The sequence below is a fragment of the Triticum aestivum genome, chromosome 3D (assembly GCF_018294505.1).
Source record: "Triticum aestivum cultivar Chinese Spring chromosome 3D, IWGSC CS RefSeq v2.1, whole genome shotgun sequence".
In the NCBI taxonomy this organism is placed as follows: domain Eukaryota; kingdom Viridiplantae; phylum Streptophyta; class Magnoliopsida; order Poales; family Poaceae; genus Triticum; species Triticum aestivum.
The window spans coordinates 402870948-402891211 of NC_057802.1; the positions used below are offsets into that span (position 1 = coordinate 402870948).

A 20264-nucleotide genomic window follows, 5' to 3' on the forward strand; every position below is an offset into this window, starting at 1 on the left:
ATAAAATCCAAATAAATTTCAAATAATGTTTTTAACATTTTTCCTCCAGTATTTCAATTGTTTTGGAGAATTCATATTTTCTCCTCTCGTTTATTTAATATGAAATATTTTTCCGGAGAGAAAATAATTAAAACCAAAATCCTCGTCTTAATTTGATAAAATCAAATATGAAAATTCGAGAAAATCCCCAACTCTCTCCGAGGGTCCTTGAGTTGCTTAGGATTTATCGAGGATTTGTCAAAATGCAACAAAACATGATATGCAAATGATGATCTATGTATAACATTCCAAATTGAAAATTTGGGATGTTACACTTCTCCTACTCCTACTAGGAAAGGAGGAGTCCTACTCCCGGTGGGAGTAGGACTCCCCCCCTTGGCGCGCCCTCCTCCTGGCCGGCCGCCTCCCCCCTAGCTCCTTTATATACGGGGGCAGGGGGGCACCCCATAGACACAACAATTGATGATGGATCTTTTAGCCGTGTGCGGTGCCCCCCTCCACCATAATCCACCTCGGTCATATCGTAGCGGTCCTTAGGCGAAGCCCTGCGACGGTAGCTTCATCAACATCGTCACCACGCCGTCATGCTGACGAAACTCTCCCTCGAGCTCTACTGGATCGTGAGTTCGCGGGACGTCACCGAGCTGAACGTGTGCTGAACGCAGAGGTGCCGTACGTTCGGTACTGAGGATCGGTCGATCGTGAAGACGTACGACTACATCAACTGCGTTGTCATAACGCTACCGCTTAACAGTCTACGAGGGTACGTGGACGACACTCTCCCTTCTCATTGCTATGCATCACCATGATCTTGCGTGTGCGTAGGATTTTTTTGAAATTACTACGTTCCCCAACAGTGGCATCCGAGCCTGGTTTATGCGTAGATGTTATATGCACGAATAGAACACAAGTGAGTTGTGGGCGATACAAGTCATACTGCTTACCAGCATGTCATACTTTGGTTCGGCGATATTGTTGGATGAAGCGGCCCGGACCGACATTACGCGTACGCTTACGCGAGACTGGTTCTACCGACGTGCTTTGCACACAGGTGGCTGGCGGGTGACAGTTTCTCCAACTTTAGTTCAACCGAGTGTGGCTATGCCCGGTCCTTGAGAAGGTTAAAACAGCACTAACTTGACGAACTATTGTTGTGGTTTTGATGCGTAGGTAAGAACGGTTCTTGCTCAGCCCGTAGCAGCCACGTAAAACTTGCAACAACAAAGTAGAGGACGTCTAACTTGTTTTTGCAGGGCATGTTGTGATGTGATATGGTCAAGACATGATGCTATATTTATTGTATGAGATGATCATGTTTTGTAACGAAGTTATCGGCAACTGGCAGGAGCCATATGTTTGTCGCTTTATTGTATGCAATGCAATCGCCCTGTAATTGCTTTACTTTATCACTACGCGGTAGCGATAGTCGTAGAAGCAATAGTTGGCGAGACAACAACGATGCTACGATGGAGATCAAGGTGTCGCGCCGGTGACGATGGTGATCATGACGGTGCTTTGGAGATGGAGATCAAAGGCACAAGATGATGATGGCCATATCATATCACTTATATTGATTGCATGTGATGTTTATCCTTTATGCATCTTATTCTGCTTTGTTTGACGGTAGCATTATAAGATGATCTCTCACTAAATTTCAAGGTAAAAGTGTTCTCCCTGAGTATGCACCATTGCCAAAGTTCGTCGTGCCGAGACACCACGTGATGATCGGGTGTGATAAGCTCAACGTCCATCTACAACGGGTGTAAGACAGTTTTACACACGCAGAATACTCGGGTTAAACTTGACGAGCCTAGCATATGCAGATATGGCCTCTGAACACTAAGACCGGAAGGTCGAGCGTGAATCATATAGTAGATATGATCAACATAGTGATGTTCACCATTGAAAACTACTCCATTTCACGTGATGATCGGTTATGGTTTAGTTGATATGGATCACGTGATCACTTAGATGATTAGAGGGATGTCTATCTAAGTGGGAGTTCTTAAGTAATATGATTAATTGAACTTAAATTTATCATGAACTTAGTATATGATAGTATTTTGCTTGTCTATGTTGTTGTAGATAGATGGCCTGTGTTGTTGTTCCGTTGAATTTTAATGCGTTCCTTGAGAAAGCAAAGTTGAAAGACGATGGTAGCAATTACACGGACTGGGTCCGTAACTTGAGGATTATCCTCTTTGCTGCACAGAAAAATTACGTCCTGGAAGCACCGCTGGGTGCCAGGCCTGGTGCAGATGCAACTGACGACGTTAAGAACGTCTGGCAGAGCAAAGCTGATGACTACTCGATAGTTCAGTGTGCCATGCTTTACGGCTTATAACCGGGACTTCAACAACGTTTTGAACGTCATGGAGCATATTGTTGGAAATATGCCCTAGAGGCAATAATAAAATGGTTATTATTATATTTCCTTGTTCATGATAATTGTCTATTGTTCATGCTATAATTGTGTTATCCGGAAATCGTAATACATGTGTGAATACATAGACCACAACATGTCCCTAGTAAGCCTCTAGTTGACTAGCTCGTTGATCAACAGATAGTCATGGTTTCCTGACTATGGACATTGGATGTCATTGATAACGGCATCACATCATTAGGAGAATGATGTGATGGACAAGACCCAATCCTAAGCATAGCACAAAGATCGTGTAGTTCGTTTGCTAGAGCTTTTCCAATGTCAAGTATCATTTCCTTAGACCATGAGATCGTGTAACTCCCGGATGCCGTAGGAGTGCTTTGGGTGTACCAAACGTCACAACGTAACTGGGTGGCTATAAAGGTGCACTACGGGTATCTCTGAAAGTGTCTGTTGGGTTGGCACGAATCGAGACTGGGATTTGTCACTCCGTATGACGGAGAGGTATCTCTGGGCCCACTCGGTAATGCATCATCATAATGAGCTCAATGTGACCAAGTGTTTGGTCACGGGATCATGCATTACGGTACGAGTAAAGTGACTTGCCGGTAACGAGATTGAACAAGGTATTGGGATACCGACGATCGAATCTCGGGCAAGTAACGTACCGATTGACAAAGGGAATTGTATACGGGATTGATTGAATCCTCGACATCGTGGTTCATCCGATGAGATCATCGTGGAACATGCGGGAGCCAACATGGGTATCCAGATCCCGCTGTTGGTTATTGACCGGAGAGTCGTCTCGGTCATGTCTGCATGTCTCCCGAACCCGTAGGGTCTACACACTTAAGGTTCGGTGACGCTAGGGTTGTAGAGATATTAGTATGCGGTAACCCGAAAGTTGTTCGGAGTCCCGTATGAGATCCCGGACGTCACGAGGAGTTCCGGAATGGTCCGGAGGTGAAGAATTGTATATAGGAAGTCCAGTTTCGGCCACCGGGAAAGTTTCGGGGTCACCGGTATTGTACCGGGACCACCAGAAGGGTCCCAGGGGTCCACCGGGTGGGGCCACCTATCCCAGAGGGCCCCATGGGCTGAAGTGGGAGGGGAACCAGCCCCTGGTGGGCTGGTGCGCCCCCCTTGGGCCTCCCCTGCGCCTAGGGTTGGAAACCCTAGGGGTGGGGGCGCCCCCCACTTGACTTGGGGGGGAAGCCACCCCTTGGCCGCCGCCCCCCTTGGAGATCAGATCTCCTAGGGCCGGCGCCCCCCCAGGGGGCCTATATATAGGAGGGGGGAGGGAGGGCAGCCGCACCACAGCCCCTGGCGCCTCCCTCTCCCTCCCGTGACACATCTCCCTCCTCCCGTAGCGCTTGGCGAAGCCCTGTCGGAATCCCGCTACTTCCACCACCACGCCGTCGTGCTGCTGGATCTCCATCAACCTCTCCTTCCCGCTTGCTGGATCAAGAAGGAGGAGACATCGCTGCTCCGTACGTGTGTTGAACGCGGAGGTGCCGTCCGTTCGGCGCTTGGTCATCGGTGATTTGGATCACGACGAGTACGACTCCATCAACCCCGTTCACTTGAACGCTTCCGCTCGCGATCTACAAGGGTATGTAGATGAACTCCTCTCTCTCGTTGCTAGATGACTCCATAGATTGATCTTGGTGATGCGTAGAAAATTTTAAATTTCTGCTATGATCCCCAACACATATGAGATGTTCCAGGAGTTGAAGTTAATATTTGAAGCAAATGCCCGGATTGAGATATGAAGTCTCCAATAAGTTCTACAGCTACAAAATGGAGGAGAATAGTTCTGTCAGTGAACATATACTCAAAATGTCTGGGTATAACAATCACTTGATTCAACTGGGAGTTAATCTTCCGGATGATAGTGTCATTGGCAGAATTCTTCAATCACTGCCACCAAGCTACAAGAGCTTCGTGATGAACTATAATATGCAAGGGATGGATAAGACAATTCTCGAGCTCTTCGCAATGCTAAAGGCTGCGGAGGTAGAAATCAAGAAGGAGCATCAAATGTTGATGGTCAACAAGACCACCAGTTTCAAGAAAAAGGGTAAAGGGAAGAAGAAGGGGAACTTCAAGAAGAACAGCAAACAAGTTGTTGCTCAAGAGAAGAAACCCAAGTTTGGACCTAAGCCTTAGACTGAGTGCTTCTACTGCAAACGGACTGGTCACTGGAAGCGGAACTGTCCCAAGTATTTGGCGTATAAGAAGGATGGCAAGGTGAACAAAGGTATATGTGATATACATGTTATTAATGTGTACCTTACTAGAGCTCGCAGTAGCACCTGGGTATTTGATACTGGTTCTGTTGCTAATATTTGCAACTCGAAACAAGGACTACGGATTAAGCGAAGACTAGCTAAGGACGAGGTGACGATGCGCGTAGGAAACGGTTCCAAAGTCGATGTGATCGCCGTCGGCACGCTACCTCTACATCTACCTTCGGGATTAGTTTTAGACCTGAATAATTGTTATTTGGTGCCAGCGTTAAGCATGAACATTATATCTGGATCTTGTTTGATGCGAGACGGTTATTCATTTAAATCTGAGAATAATGGTTGTTTTATTTATATGGGTAATATCTTTTATGGTCATGCACCCTTGAAGAGTGGTCTATTTGTGTTGAATCTCGATAGTAGTGATACACATATTCATAATGTTGAAGCCAAAAGATGCAGAGTTGATGATGATAGTGCAACTTATTTGTGGCACTGCCGTTTGGGTCATATTGGTGTAAAGCGCATGAAAAAACTCTATACTAATGGACTTTTGGAATCACTTGATTATGAATCACTTGGTACTTGTGAACCATGCCTCATGGGCAAGATGACTAAAACGCCGTTCTCCAGAACAATGGAGCGAGCAACAGATTTGTTGTAAATCATACATACTGATGTATGTGGTCCGATGAATATTGAGGCTCGCGGCGGGTACCGTTATTTTCTCACCTTCACAGATGATTTGAGAAGATATGGGTATATCTACTTAATGAAACATAAGTCTGAAACATTTGAAAAGTTCAGAGAATTTCAGAGTGAAGTGGAAAATCATCGTAACAAGAAAATAAAGTTTCTACGAACTGATCGTGGAAGAGAATATTTGAGTTACGAGTTTGGTCTACATTTGAAACAATGCGGAATAGTTTCGCAACTCACGCCACCCGGAACACCACAACGTAATGGTGTGTCCGAACGTCGTAACCGTACTTTACTAGATATGGTGCGATCTATGATGTCTCTTACTGATTTACCGCTATCATTTTGGGGTTATGCTTTAGAGACGGTTGCATTCACGTTAAATAGGACACCATCGAAATCCGTTGAGACGACGCCTTATAAACTGTGGTTTGGCAAGAAACCAAAGTTGTCGTTTCTTAAAGTTTGGGGCTGCGATGCTTATGTGAAAAAACTTCAACCTGATAAGCTCGAACCCAAATCGGAGAAATGTGTCTTCATAGGATACCCAAAGGAAACTGTTGGGTACACCTTCTATCACAAATCCGAAGGCAAGACATTCGTTGCTAAGAATGGATCCTTTCTAGAGAAGGAGTTTCTCTCGAAAGAAGTGAGTGGGAGGAAAGTAGAACTTGATGAGGTAACCGTACCTGCTCCCTTATTGGAAAGTAGTTCATCACAGAAACCGGTTCCTGTGACACCTACACCAATTAGTGAGGAAGCTAATGATGTTGATCATGAATCTTCATATCAAGTTACTACCAAACCTCGTAGGTCAACCAGAGTAAGATCCGCACCAGAGTGGTACGGTAATCCTATTCTGGAGGTCATGTTACTTGACCAAGGCGAACCTACAATCTATGAAGAAGCCATGGTGAGCCCAGATTCCGCAAAATGGCTTGAGGCCATGAAATCTGAGATGGGATCCATGTATGAGAACAAAGTATGGACTTTGGTTGACTTGCCCGATGATCAGCAAGCCATAGAGAATAAATGGATCTTCAAGAAGAAGACTGATGCTGACAGTAATGTTACTGTCTACAAAGCTCAACTTGTTGCGAAAGGTTTTCGACAAGTTCAAGGGGTTGACTACGATGAGACTTTCTCACCCGTAGCGATGCTTAAGTCTGTCCGAATCATGTTAGCAATTGCCGCATTTTATGATTATGAAATTTGGCAAATGGATGTCAAAACTGCATTCCTGAATGGATTTCTTGAAGAAGAGTTGTATATGATGCAACCGGAAGGTTTTGTCGATCCAAAGGGAGCTAACAAAGTGTGCAAGCTCCAGCGATCCATTTATGGACTGGTGCAAGCCTCTCGGAGTTGGAATAAACGTTTTGATAGTGTGATCAAAGCATATGGATTTATACAGACTTTTGGAGAAGCCTGTATTTACAAGAAAGTGAGTGGGAGCTCTGTAGCAATTCTAATATTATATGTGGATGACATATTGCTGATTGGAAATGATATAGAATTTCTGGATAGCATAAAAGGATACTTGAATAAGAGTTTTTCAATGAAAGACCTCGGTGAAGCTGCTTACATATTGGGCATCAAGATCTATAGAGATAGATCAAGACGCTTGATTGGACTTTCACAAAGCACATACCTTGATAAAGTTTTGAAAAAGTTCAAAATGGATCAAGCAAAGAAAGGGTTCTTGCATGTGTTACAAGGTGTGAAGTTGAGTCAGACTCAATCCTCGACCACTACAGAAGATAGAGAGAAAATGAAAAATGCTCCCTATGCTTCAGCCATAGGCTCTATCATGTATGCAATGCTGTGTACCAGACCTGATTTGTGCCTTGCTATTAGCTTAGCAGGGAGGTACCAAAGTAATCCAGGAGTGGATCACTGGACAACGGTCAAGAACATCCTGAAATACCTGAAAAGGACTAAGGATATGTTTCTCGTTTATGGAGGTGACAAAGAGCTCGTCGTAAATGGTTACGTCGATGCAAGCTTTGACACTGATCCGGACGATTCTAAATCGCAAACTGGATACGTGTTTACATTGAACGGTGGAGCTGTCAGTTGGTGCAGTTCTAAACAAAGCGTCGTGGCGGGATCTACATGTGAAGCGGAGTACATAGCTGCTTCGGAAGCAGCAAATGAAGGAGTCTGGATGAAGGAGTTCATATGTGATCTAGGTGTCATACCTAGTGCATCGGGACCAATGAAAATCTTTTGTGACAATACTGGTGCAATTGCCTTGGCAAAGGAATCCAGATTTCACAAGAGAACCAAGCAAATCAAGAGACACTTCAATTCCATCCGGGATCAAGTCCAGGTGGGAGACATAGAGATTTGCAAGATACACACGGACCTGAATGTTGCAGACCCGTTGACTAAGCCTCTTCCACGAGCAAAACATGATCAGCACCAAAACTCCATGGGTGTTAGAATCATTACTGTGTAATCTAGATTATTGACTCTAGTGCAAGTGGGAGACTGAAGGAAATATGCCCTAGAGGCAATAATAAAGTTATTATTTATTTCCTCATATCATGATAAATGTTTATTATTCATGCTAGAATTGTATTAACCAGAAACATAATACATGTATGAATACATAGACAAACATAGTGTCACTAGTATGCCTATACTTGACTAGCTCGTTAATCAAAGATGGTTGAGTTTCCTAACCATAGACATGAGTTGTCATTTGATTAACAGGATCACATCATTAGGAGAATGATGTGATTGACTTGACCCATCCGTTAGCTTAGCACTTGATCGTTTATTTTAGTGCTATTGCTTTCTTCATGACTTATACATGTTCCTATGACTATGAGATTATGCAACTCCCGATTACCGGAGGAACACTTTTTGTGCTACCAAACGTCACAACGTAACTGGGTGATTATAAAGGTGCTCTACAGGTGTCTCCGATGGTACTTGTTGAGTTGGCATAGATCGAGATTAGGATTTGTCACTCCGATTGTCGGAGAGGTATCTCTGGGCCCTCTCGGTAATGCACATCACAATAAGCCTTCCAAGCAATGTGACTAATGAGTTAGTTGCGGGATGATGCATTACAGAACGAGTAAAGAGACTTGCCGGTAACGAGATTGAGCTAGGTATTGAGATACCGACGATCAAATCTCGGGCAAGTAACATACTGATGACAAAGGGAACAACGTATGTTGTTATGCGGTTTGACCGATAAAGATCTTCGTAGAATATGTAGGAACCAATATGAGCATCCAGGTTCCGCTATTGGTTATTGACTGGAGACGTGTCTCGGTCATGTCTACATAGTCCTCGAACTCGTAGGGTCCGCACGCTTAAAGTTCTGTGACGATTGGTATTATGAGTTTTGTTGTTTTGATGTACCGAAGGTAGTTCGGAGTCCCGGATGTGATCACGAACATGACGAGGAGTCTCGAAATGGTCGAGACGTAAAGATCGATATATTGGACGACTATGTTCGGACACCGGAAGGGTTCCGGGAGGTTTTGGACATATACCGGAGTACCGGGGGGTTACCGGAACCCCCCGGGGAGTATATTGGGCCTAATGGGCTTTAGTGGAGAAGAGGAGGGGCGGCCAGGGCAGGCCGCGCGCCCCCTTCCCTTCTAGTTCGAATTGGACAAGGGGGGGGGGGGCCCTTTCCTCCCCCCTCTCTCCTTCCCTCCCCCCTTCTCCTACTCCTACTAGGAAAGAGGAGTCCTACTCCCGGTGGGGAGCCCGGGAGTAGGACTCCCCCCTTGGCGCGCCCTCCTCCTGGCCAGCCGCCTCCCCCCTAGCTCCTTTATATACGGGGGCAAGGGGGCACCCCATAGACACAACAATTGATCATTGATCTTTTAGCCGTGTGCGGTGCCCCCTCCACCATAATCCACCTCGGTCACATCGTAGCGGTGCTTAGGCGAAGCCCTGCGACGGTAGCTTCATCAACATCGTCACCACGCCGTTGTGCTGGCGAAACTCTCCCTCGAGCTCTACTGGATCGTGAGTTCGCGGGACGTCACCGAGCTGAACGTGTGCTGAACGCGGAGGTGACATACGTTCGGTACTGAGGATCGGTCGATCGTGAAGACGTACGACTACATCAACCGCGTTGTCATAACGCTTCCGCTTAACGGTCTACGAGGGTACGTGGACGACACTCTCCCCTCTCGTTGCTATGCATCACCATGATCTTGCGTGTGCGTAGGAATTTTTTGAAATTACTACGTTCCCCAACAGCATACACTCATCCCTATGAACGCACACACATACACCCTACTCCTATGAGCACCTCCGAAAGACCGAGCCGACATGTCATCTTGAAATTTACGAAGTCACCGTAGGCGTCTCGTCATCAACGGGAGCATCTCCTTCCACTAAAAATGCAACGCCGGAAATTCTAAAATAAATACAGAAATAATGCGAGCACCAGGACTTGAATTCTTGTCCCTCTAACCATCTACATTTTCTGGTTAAACACCATTAGTGCAAAAGTTGTATATTTAAAGCATAACAGAGAAATAGATCTACAAAATTCTGTAGCAGACAAAACATCCACCATAAGTACAATGCTAAGCATAGCTCACCAGAATCTTCCAGTCTCGTCCAACTTTTTTTCTCGAATACGCACGAGTGTGCATATTTTATATATAAAAGGAGAGAAAAGGGGGGAAGAGCCCCTCCACGTTGGTGGTTACATAATGTTACAAACGCACCCCAACTCCACCGCTAATACAGGACTCTACGGACTCGTTGCTCTACCCACCGACAACGCCATCAGGAAATCCTCTAATTGATCACTAGTCAAGCCCGCTGACCCCCAAGCTTGGCCCTCACTAGCTATACTACGCGTTACCAGATCAACCGATGGGGACTTTCCATCAAACACGATACTGTTGCGGTGCTTCCAAAGCTCCCACAAGACAAGGATCGAGAGCGCCCGAAGATCTCTCTTTCGAAAGTGGCTTCCTTCTCTATCCCTGCACCAATCCGCCAAAGAAGACCCATTCGGAGGGATCCAATCCGGCTTCCCCAGGGCTCGAAAACCTTGCTCCACACCTCCTTGGCGAGGACACATTGGAGCATGATGTGTAGCATGTTTTCCTCGTCCAAATTTTTCATGTCAGTCAAAGACAATAAATAATTAAATTGAAGCATGATACCCTTTTATGAAATATACGATAGAATCATGTAAAGTATTATTTTCTCTCAAAAGCTTTGTTAATTCTGAATGCAGACACAGAGCAGAAAGTGCTCGCCTTTCAGCCTCATCCAAAAATCTTACTCCCTCCGTCCGGAATTACTTGTCGCATAAATGGATAAAAATATATGTATCTATAACTAAAATATGTCTAGATACATCCATTTCTCCGACAACTATTTTCGGACGGAGGGAGTACTAAAAAATAACCATCCAACTCACCTAATAGCCCATTGTAAGCCATCATATTTAATCAAAATAATTAAATTAGTCATGCTTAAGTGAGCCACACCTCTATTGCCAAAATTTAGCTAATCAAAATAATTATGTTAGCTTTGGTTGTAAGCCATCATATTTAATCAAAATAATTAAATTAGTCCTGCTTAAGTGAGCCACACCTCTATTGCCAAAACTTAGCTAATCAAAATAATTATGTTAGCTTTGGTTGGGATACTAAAGTTCCATCCTTCGTTCTAAATTAATTCGGATACTAAAGTTCCATTCTTCGTTTTAAATTAATTGACCTCCATTTAACTAGACACGAATATATTAATTGACCTCCATTTAACTAGACACGAATATATCTAGACATTAAATAAGTATAGATATATTCTTAGCTAGTCAATCAAATGGAAGTAAAGCAATTTGAAACGAAGGAAATATGAATGGAAACGGAGCCCTGCCCCTCGCTTTATACCCGTCCGACCCTGCCCCGCCGAGCTCCGCGAGCGATGTGGGACTAATCGAACCGGGAGGTTTCGCGTCTGCGCCTCGTTCCCGACTGTTTGGGCAGAAGCAAAGAAGCCCAGCGAGAAGATAAAAGGCCTCAAGGCCCATTTCCCCATCTCTATCATCGGCGGCGGCGGCTCGAGCAGAGGAAAGGAAGCTTTCTACCCTAGCAGAGAAAAAAAAAAGCAGAGGAGAGGAAGCGGAGGCGACGATGTCGGCGATGACGGCGGCGGTGCCCTTCTGGCGCGCGGCGGGGATGACCTACATCGGCTACTCCAACGTCTGCGCGGCGCTGGTGCGGAGCTGCCTCAAGGAGCCCTTCAAGACCGAGGTCTCCTCCCGCGAGAAGGTCCACTTCTCCCTCTCCAAGTGGGCCGACGAGAAGCAGCAGAAGCCCAGTAAGTTCCTCGATCCGATCAAGCCCCTGTCCCGCGTCCTCGATCCGGTTTGATTTGCCTGGCTACGGAATGAACCCTAGGGTTCGTGGATCTGGCTTGGTACTGTTGGATGTGGATCTTGGTCTAGGTCTAGAGCTTTACATGTCTATGTTTGGTTGATCTGCTGGATTGAATACGATCTGATCTGCAGTCATGTTTGGTTGGGCTGCGCGTCGTCGCGTGATTCTGTTGCACACCTGCGTAGAAATGTGTGCGTCGTTGACGATGGCGCAGATCTAGTGTGCGTCGTTTTTTTCCCTGTTCGTAGAAATGTGCTGTGAAGAGGGGGGGAAACTGACCTACGCAAAAGGATGATCTTAAAGTTAGCTGTCAGTGTATAATATACTTAAGATTGTTGTGTCATCTGCTAAGGACTCTGGTATCAGCTCACATGAGATGTATTGGGAATTTTAACTCAGTCCGATAGCCTGGAGCTGCTAGAATCCTAAGATTATGTTTTACAGTTTAATACTAACTTAGTGTTACATATCTGCTGGAAAATAGAGATGAATACCATGAATGCATGAAGTAATACATAACGAGGATCCTACCCTGAGTGTGACCTTGCATAGGCTTGATGATGCTTATCGTCTCTGTTTTATGCATAATTTTACCAGATAAAAAAATATATCTGTTTTCCTTTAAAACCAGGAGAAACTCGGTAGTGGTGGCTCTGTTTGAAGATTAACTGTAGGAACCCCACCTGAACTTCTATGCAGTCATGGTTATTGATTAATCTCTGCAAGCTTTTTGCAATATATTTCTTTCCCCTGATGCAAGGAAAATATCATGAGCTTAATCCGTGGCACCACGTCTGCTGCGTGCACAAGAGCATTCACGAACTCATGCTAACGATAAAGAAACCTCATGAGGCAAAGGCATGTGCAAGTCTACTAATAGAGGCACTGGTGTGGTAATAATTAGCACCCGTAGTTTTCACTTTTCAGCGTCAATGCATCAGTACCTCATAGTTCTGCAAATGCCTCAAGATTTTTCATACCCTATTTGTATGATACAGAGCTGGTAGCAAAGCAGAGGGAGACTATTCAGCAGCATGCATGATTGCATGTGAACACTGAGTAGTGATCTATAGCAATACTGATTGCGTGTTTCACATAACTATCTATATTTTAATTGCAACTCCTGGATATTCTTTCAGGAACTGCAAAAGTAGATGTAGTTTTGTTTTGGAATGCTTAAGTGACTGTTATGTTTGCTCTCTGAGTGATTTGCATGAAGTGTTGGATCCAACATCTACGCCATTCTGAATAATTTGCTTATCCAGCTTCTGTGATGATTTTGTACTTGCATATTTAACGTCTTGCTTTCTCATGGTGGTTGGTGGGTATTGAACCAAGTATAACCAAATGAGGCTCTTTCTTGCTTTGGTTGTACTTCATGATGTATTGTTCTCTTGAACACTAACTTGGTTGTTCATGTTGCAGCTGTGCGCACAGATGATGAATGAAGATCGGGTGCCATGGTGATGTTTTGAGAAGTTGTTGATTTATGGTCAGGGCTTAAGAACTTGAGAATAAATTCTTGCGGTGACAATGGATCTATTCCGATACTATGTTGTTATATTTACTAATTGCTCCTGTTCTACTTGATGAACCATGTGAAACTCTTGTCTTGTGCTGCTCGAGTGAGCGTGTTTTTATGCATTATATCTTCTGATGATTTAATTTGGTATATATTCCAAAGCTTATGAATAAACTGTTTTAGCCAATGTCACTTCCTTGGTGTATATCTCTTGGAGCCTTTCGAAAATAATGCTAATAATAATATTAATCAAAAACACTTAAAAGTCATAATAGCACCCGTGCTATGTGTATGTAGAATCTTATTAAAAATATGGTCATGTGTGCTACACACAAAAAAACATGTGATTCTACAATATAGTAGTACGTTGTATTTAGAAACACACTTGTTTTCCCTCAAAAAAATAGAAACACATTTGTTTTTGTTTTTGGCAGCAAAAGGAAATCTTGACCAAAAATCATAGGATCACACTTTGATATTTCTTTTATGAACCTTCGGTTTATTTATTCTGATAACTTGGAGACCCGATGGACATGAGCCAAGGCGCCTCCCTATACGGTCTTTTTGCTGTAGCTGCCAACATGTCCCGGCAGCACATGTAAAAAATATTAATATGTGCTGTTCTTCAGAAACTTGTGCTGTGCCCTTGACGCTACAACAAAACGATTCACAACCTTGATAAATACCAATATGTGCTTTCCTTTCTAGAGGTTGCAAACCTGTAGCTGCAGCTGAAGGATGACATACGCAAATTCAGCATTGATTCGGAACAGAAAAACGCATGCACAACACAACACACAAAACAGAGCCATCAAATGGGCAATAAACCTCTAACCAAAGATGTCGACACCTATCAAATGTTGTAATCCATCTCTCATCATGCGCTGTGCACCAAGGAGATGCTACTATCAGGACACTGGACGCGGCGCAGACACAATGAATGGGTCCCCCCCTTGCCTCAAAGAGACGTTTCCTGTAAATTTAAATTTGGCCCAACCATTACAGTTAGAATCACGGAGGCCATTCCCAATAGAAATTATGGAGGCCATTGCCAATAAAGTAGACCCCTTAATTACAGCTGATACGGTTAGAACTTGAAGCCGAAAATATGCCACAAGTCGAAGATGGTTTTATCAAGCCCCGTCATTTGAGTTCCAATAGAAGTCACCTCCTTCGGTCGAGTAGCCATATGGGAGATGAGGCCCATAAACAACACTGCCGTTCAAAAACGTCATCTGGTCCACCTGCGACGCTGCCTGGTAAGCGTCCGGAGCACTGGCCTGAGCCGTGTTGTTCTGAACCGGGTAGATGTTTGTGCTGACATCCTGTGTCCGCACACGGGCAGTCCGCTTGTTCTCCACGTGACCGTCTGCGCTCAGCCTGACCATTTGCTGCTGGATTTCAATCAGTGGACTGCAAGTGAATTTTGACTTAGCACTCTTCTTTGCTTCCGAAGACTTGAATTCGAGCCGGTATAAGGCAAAAGCGTCGCGGTCATTGATCTCGTACTCATAGAGGTGCCATTCGTAGCTGCTGGATGGCTGTGGATCCATGTAGTATGACCTCTTTAGACCCCCAAAGTCTTTCATCACCTGCTTCCTTGATTCATGCCAGCCACGGCCGTTGTAATCTGGCAGTGACCTTTGCTTCCGGTTTCCACTGTCGAATGCCCTTCTTGGTTTGTCAAAGAAAAGCCATTCTCTCATAGATTCACCTTCAAAGATGTAAAGGTCGAAAAGTTCTGCAAATGATAGAAATTAATCAACCAACAGTCAGAACATAATTACCGATACCGATACAAATGTGAGGACATGAGTTATGCGGCAAGAAGTTACCAGGTGCATTCCAAGGGGACTTCGTAGTTGCAGCCCCTTCACAGACAGGAACACCGACATGCTTTCCTTGGATTTTCGCACTAAGAGCAGCAAACAAAGGGCCATCTTTTAGATCAATACCTCTCGGGCGGATCACAGGCATTGTGCCTGGAGGGCCCTCTTCCTTCACGGCCAATTCAGCATGGTACATGCTGCAGTAATCTTGCCAGCTTTCAGATCCTTGAGCAGGACGAGGGCAGTCCCAGAGAGCGCACTTTGGCCTCAGAAATGAAGCAGGTGCTGGAGACATTGTTGTGAGCAAGTCTGACATGTGGAGGAAACCATCTCCAGCATTCTGCCCATAGTTGTTCATATCAAGATATGCATTAGGGGGCAACTCTTGTGGCAAATTGAACTGCAGATATTCTTGATGACCAATCCCTTCAAGGTTATTGAGGATTTCTGGATTGGACCCAGGAAGGTTTATCTTGTAATCATCGTCGTAAAGAAAATCCTCAACACTAAGCTCCTGGTTCACATAGTACATCTGGAAGGACATGGCAAAACATTGTTAAATTTAGCTCAGTTATGCCAAAAGTAGAACTCAAGAAATGGAAGTGACAGAGAGATGGCAAAACTTCAAAAGACCTAGCACTGAACCTAAACAAGATGTCATGCAGAAAGCATAGAACACTGGCGGCTCTTCTAAACAATGCAAGATGATTGATGATCTTAGCGCTGAGATGACCCCTTCTCCAGAAATTCACTATGCTATGCCTGCAGGCAGCACAATCCCAACTAATCCAGGGCAGAGGTACAAGATTATGTGACGCTTCACCCTACGCGTGCAAGTATAAAAGACAAATCCATGTACAGCATGAATTTCCTTGGTTTGGTTCAAACCAAATTAAAAAAAAAACATAAGGAAACCATGGATGTCTCTGAAGCAGCGCTTCCACATTTGGTAGCTCATGCAAGGAATGCAGCTGGACGCGGCTCCGCCTGCATCCAGTGCCAGCTGTATCACACAAAGCTGGAAATCACCACTCTTCTTGAATGCAGCTTGAGCTTGGTAAGACAGGTTTTGGAGGGAGGCTTTTATGATTAAGATCACCAGGCTTCAGTCTTCTTGTGGTTCATGAGCAGAAGCAAGCAGTAGATAGAGGACGTCTAAAAAGGCCAAGTATGGAGACTTCGGATGGTAAAGGATTGTTTTTTTTTCAAAATAAGAAAATCCCTGTGCATGATCTTCTAGCGTGAATAAGGCAGGGGGCAGAAAGTGGGATCCCATCGTTGCCTTCACCTCTGAAATTTGTCGTGATGGTGATTTGATTTTGCTAGGCTACTAGACACAGTATCCAACGTTGGTTGGTTCCTTTTTCCTTGCTCCTCGTCCTTTAGAACTATCCTTTGCTTTTGGTTTGCAGGGTTTTTCCCACCCCTAACTGAATGAAGTAGATACTGCTACTTCTACAAAAACTTTGACCAGTGTCTGCGCTTATCGTATATGTGCTGGTGCCAAAATTTAGTATGTGGCAGCGCGCAACAGAAGAAGAGAAGGCGTCAGCAGGGGTATCACACAAGCATGCTAAGGGGGTAGAGAAGCAGGCAGAAAAGGAAACCAAAATGGATGATATCCTAACTTAAGATGAAAAACAAAGCACCCTTGTACCCCATAAGATGGTTAAAGACAAAAAAAACTTACTTTTTGTCTCAAATATTACTACAAATCAGCTTAACAATTTTTTTTTCAGAACCCATCAAATACACTAACAATAGTCTGAACTAACCCCGATGGTTTCGGGTCCATATACTAGAAGCAATCATACAGAATTTCAGGCAAGTTCATAGCTATGCAATTATAACACAAAAGCAAAGTACTCCTGTACACCACAAGAAGGGCTTTAGTTTTCTTCTCCATGTGTCTTTGCATAGTAAAGTACATTATAAATCAGCTTAACTGACCACTTAACCAGCATTTAGACCCCAACTACAAGAAGCACAGAACGCTATCCGTTGAGATATATAAACAAGCATATTCTTGAGTTCAATGTATGCTAGACATAAAAATTGCAACCACCTGGAGGCTGTACTCTGACTAAATGGAGCATGGATTGCAGGACATAAAGCTCAGTGGCTTTGCAGTCTGCGTGAATCTATTATTGTTATGTAATGCAAATGTGTAAGACTAGGTAGATAATGATTATCCAAGACCATCGAAAGCGTAGAGCAATAGACTCATTGTGAAAACTGCTGTACTATGCTTTCATTCATATCTGAAGATGCCCCCGGCCTGACCAGCTGCTAATCTATTTGGCCCAGACCACAGCCATGTTAAGTCCTCTCCTATGTTACTGTCTAACCTGATGATCCTTCAAGAGCTCCTGCCATACAGCCCTTTCATGCTCATGTTAATGAAAGGGTAGAAGAATGGTAGAGTTTAGTGCGTTACTATGTCTACGCTTAGTTCAAAGGCAAAATGTATGTATGCCAAAGAATCCAAAAATTTACTCTCAAGCTACGATTTTGACCACAGAAGCACAAAACACTTGTAAGAGCTTGATTTAACTGACGGTTTCGAAGATATAAACTAATCTAACAAACATAAGTTGAAGAAAAGGACTAGTCAGAACTATGCAACTCCTGGAGCCACATAATGGCCATTGTGGTTGTAAATCACAGATTTCTACCCTAAAATAAAGTAATACTCCCTCCGTCCGATAATGTAAGATCAGCATATTGGATGTAATAAGATCTTATATTATGGGACAGAGGGAGTAAGTAACTAGATCCGGTCTATCGGTATCACTGCAATGAGATTAGCTACAAAAGCCAAATCACAAACGGGATTGCTAAATCTCAGTCGATTGAGACTTAACCAAGTCTCGGTCGATGCTATACTCGTAAGATCTTTCATGGAGATTCGTGCAAAAATTTCTTTTGAGTTTTTTCTTCTTCCTTTTTTATGTGTTATGTCACTTGACTGGTTAAGTCTCAGTCGACTAAGACCTAGCCACACCCAATCACAAAAGGCAATAGCTCAAGCCTTATGATATATAGAAATTTCTAGTTTTACCTCTGGACTGAAGACAACCTAGATTGATAATCATAGATCTCCATACAAATTCAAATTTGAATATTTGTGATTCTGATCAACTGATCAGGATATAGAGCTCCATGTCATTCCCCACGAACGCGCAAGTATTTTTTTCAATAAGAAATGCAGAAATCCTCACCAAATGACTAACTGAACGGGAAGTTGCTAGCAGGGCACGCCACATATCCAACTAAAAATTATACATACAATCTAACAAACAGTCACGAAGCTATGCCGAAAACACAGCCACAAGTAGCAAACTGTTTATACTACCTGATCGTGGAACCCGGCACTAGCTGGAGTGGTGATGACTCCCGGACCCAGCGACGGCGGCTGCTGCGCCACCGTCACTGGATGCGCGATCGCTTCCTCGCGCGGCTCCGGCTTCATGTCCTGGTCTCCCCGCGGGTGCTTGTGAGTCTGATTAGCGGACGGCCGGGGCTTCTGCTCGACGAGCTTGCTGGTGGCGTCGTCCTCCTCCTCGGCCGGCGCCAGCTGCGGCGGCCGCGGTGTCTCGGACGGCGGATCCGACGGGTCCCGGTTGTTGTTCCCCTGCCGCGCCATCGACCACAGCCGCCCAATCAAACACCAGCGAAACAACACGGCGCAAAAAACGAAAAACGCAGAGGAATGGAGGAAGGGAAAGGGAGGGAACGTACTGCCTGGAGGGAGGAGGCGGGGGACGGGACGCTGAGCTCGGCGCGCCACTCGCGGAGCATCTGGTGGAGCTGGGCCTCGAGGAGGACGGCGTCGGTGGAGCGGGCCTCCTTGCGGGCGTACTGGAGGCCGGAGAACATGTCCTGGAGGTCGTCGACGCGGGTCTTGGCACGGGCGCGGAACTGCTGGTGCCGCGCCGACCCCGACCGCGACGGGCCCTTCCGCATCGCCGACGCGCGCGCCGTCCTCTCCGCTGCTCCGATCGATCGGCGCCGTGGAGTGGATGGCCTCTCCCTCCTCCCTTTGCGCGAGGGGAGAGGAGATGGAGATGCTCGTATAATTTGGTGTCGTTTTTCTTCCTCACTTGGTATGGCTGCCACTTTGCTGGGTCGGCTCGCGAAAAGCGACGGCCGCGGCAAAAAGGCAGCGGGTGGGCGGCCTCCGGACGGAGTAGATAGGCAGGAATCCAGCCCAGGACTCGTCAAAGTCGAAAGCGTCGTGCGGTAACAGTGTCATGCCGTGGACTCACTCGTCTTCGCTCTTCGATTTTGCTTTGTCACCTCGCCTCGTTTCTCTCTGCTGGTCAGGTTCCTCTTCCATTCTTGTGGCCTTGGCTTTCCACAATAGAATGAAACGTTTATGTTTCTCCTTTTCTCGTTCGAATCTCTCCTTCTCAATCTGTATCAACTTTCTTTTCCGAATGAATCTGTGTCGACTTGGTGATCAAAGGCATGAGAGCTAGGCCCCGTTTGTTTCAGCTTTATGAAAACCTGAATATCAAAGACAAAAATAAATATTCGATAATTCCCCCCTCCTCTCCTCTCCCGCGACCGCGCCGCCCCCGCGGGCGGCCGGCCATGCCCAACCCTCTCCCCCGCGCGCCTCTCCCTCCCCCTTCCTCTCTGCCGCCGTCGCCGGCGCCCGCTGCGGGCCTGGCCCGGGCGACGCTGGTGGCGGCGGCCCCCTGGCTTTTCCCCTCTCGGGTGTCCGCCGGCGCGGGACGGGGCGACCCCGGGCGGTGCTTCTAGGCGGCGGCGGGGCTCCCGGCGCGAGCGGGGGCGGACTTCTGGACGGCGGCGTCGCCGTTGGCGGCGGGGTGACGCAGCGGCGCCCGCTCGGCCCAGATCTGGGCCCTTCAGGCCCCATCTGGGCCTGGGCGGGCCGACGGCGGGGCGGGTCTGCTTCGTGGCTTCTGGGAGGCGGGGGAAAGACGATGAGCGGCAGGGTGTTGGCGGCGCCATCGCCGGCTTGCTGCAGTGTGGCGGCGGGGCTTAGCGGGCCCGTTTCGGGCCTGGCCGGGCCAGGGGTGGCCTGGCATGCCCTGCTGCCGCGTCCGGACAGCTACCGCGACGGTGCCGGAGGTTCTGGCCTCCCGCACGACGGCGGTGGAGGTGGTTCCCTCCCGTTCGGCTTCGGTGCTGCTTCTCCCTCCGCGGGGCGCTTCTCCCCGGTCCTCTTGGCCTCGT

General features: G+C 46.1%; 2 protein-coding genes across 2 annotated transcripts; one reads left to right on the forward strand and one right to left on the reverse strand.

The window, feature by feature from the left end:
- The first annotated feature begins 11347 nt into the window (after positions 1 to 11347).
- On the forward strand, positions 11348 to 13373 carry LOC123079193 (ATP synthase subunit epsilon, mitochondrial). Its single transcript, XM_044501900.1, has 2 exons — positions 11348 to 11649; positions 13134 to 13373. The coding sequence occupies exons 1-2, from the start codon at positions 11463 to 11465 to the stop codon at positions 13154 to 13156; spliced, it is 210 nt and encodes a 69-aa protein (XP_044357835.1). The 5' UTR covers positions 11348 to 11462; the 3' UTR covers positions 13157 to 13373.
- Positions 13374 to 14035: 662 nt separating this feature from the next.
- On the reverse strand, positions 14036 to 19186 carry LOC123079192 (transcription factor VOZ1). The gene is made up of 4 exons (XM_044501899.1): positions 18801 to 19186; positions 18415 to 18693; positions 15066 to 15591; positions 14036 to 14971 (listed from the first exon to the last, which is right to left on the reverse strand). The coding sequence occupies exons 1-4, from the start codon at positions 19023 to 19025 to the stop codon at positions 14364 to 14366; spliced, it is 1638 nt and encodes a 545-aa protein (XP_044357834.1). The 5' UTR covers positions 19026 to 19186; the 3' UTR covers positions 14036 to 14363.
- Between the last annotated feature and the right edge of the window lie 1078 nt (positions 19187 to 20264).

Excerpts from the sequence above, each read along its gene's own strand:
- LOC123079192 (XM_044501899.1), bottom strand. The coding sequence starts at position 19,025 with ATGCGGAAGGGCCCGTCGCGGTCGGGGTCGGCGCGGCACCAGCAGTTC. Across the intron at positions 18,694-18,800 it reads CCGCCTCCTCCCTCCAGGCA|GGGAACAACAACCGGGACCC; the intron begins GTACGTTCCCTC and ends ATGGCGCGGCAG. Across the intron at positions 14,972-15,065 it reads GTCCCCTTGGAATGCACCTG|AACTTTTCGACCTTTACATC; the intron begins GTAACTTCTTGC and ends TATCATTTGCAG.
- LOC123079193 (XM_044501900.1), top strand. The coding sequence starts at position 11,463 with ATGTCGGCGATGACGGCGGCGGTGCCCTTCTGGCGCGCGGCGGGGATG. Across the intron at positions 11,650-13,133 it reads CGAGAAGCAGCAGAAGCCCA|CTGTGCGCACAGATGATGAA; the intron begins GTAAGTTCCTCG and ends TTCATGTTGCAG.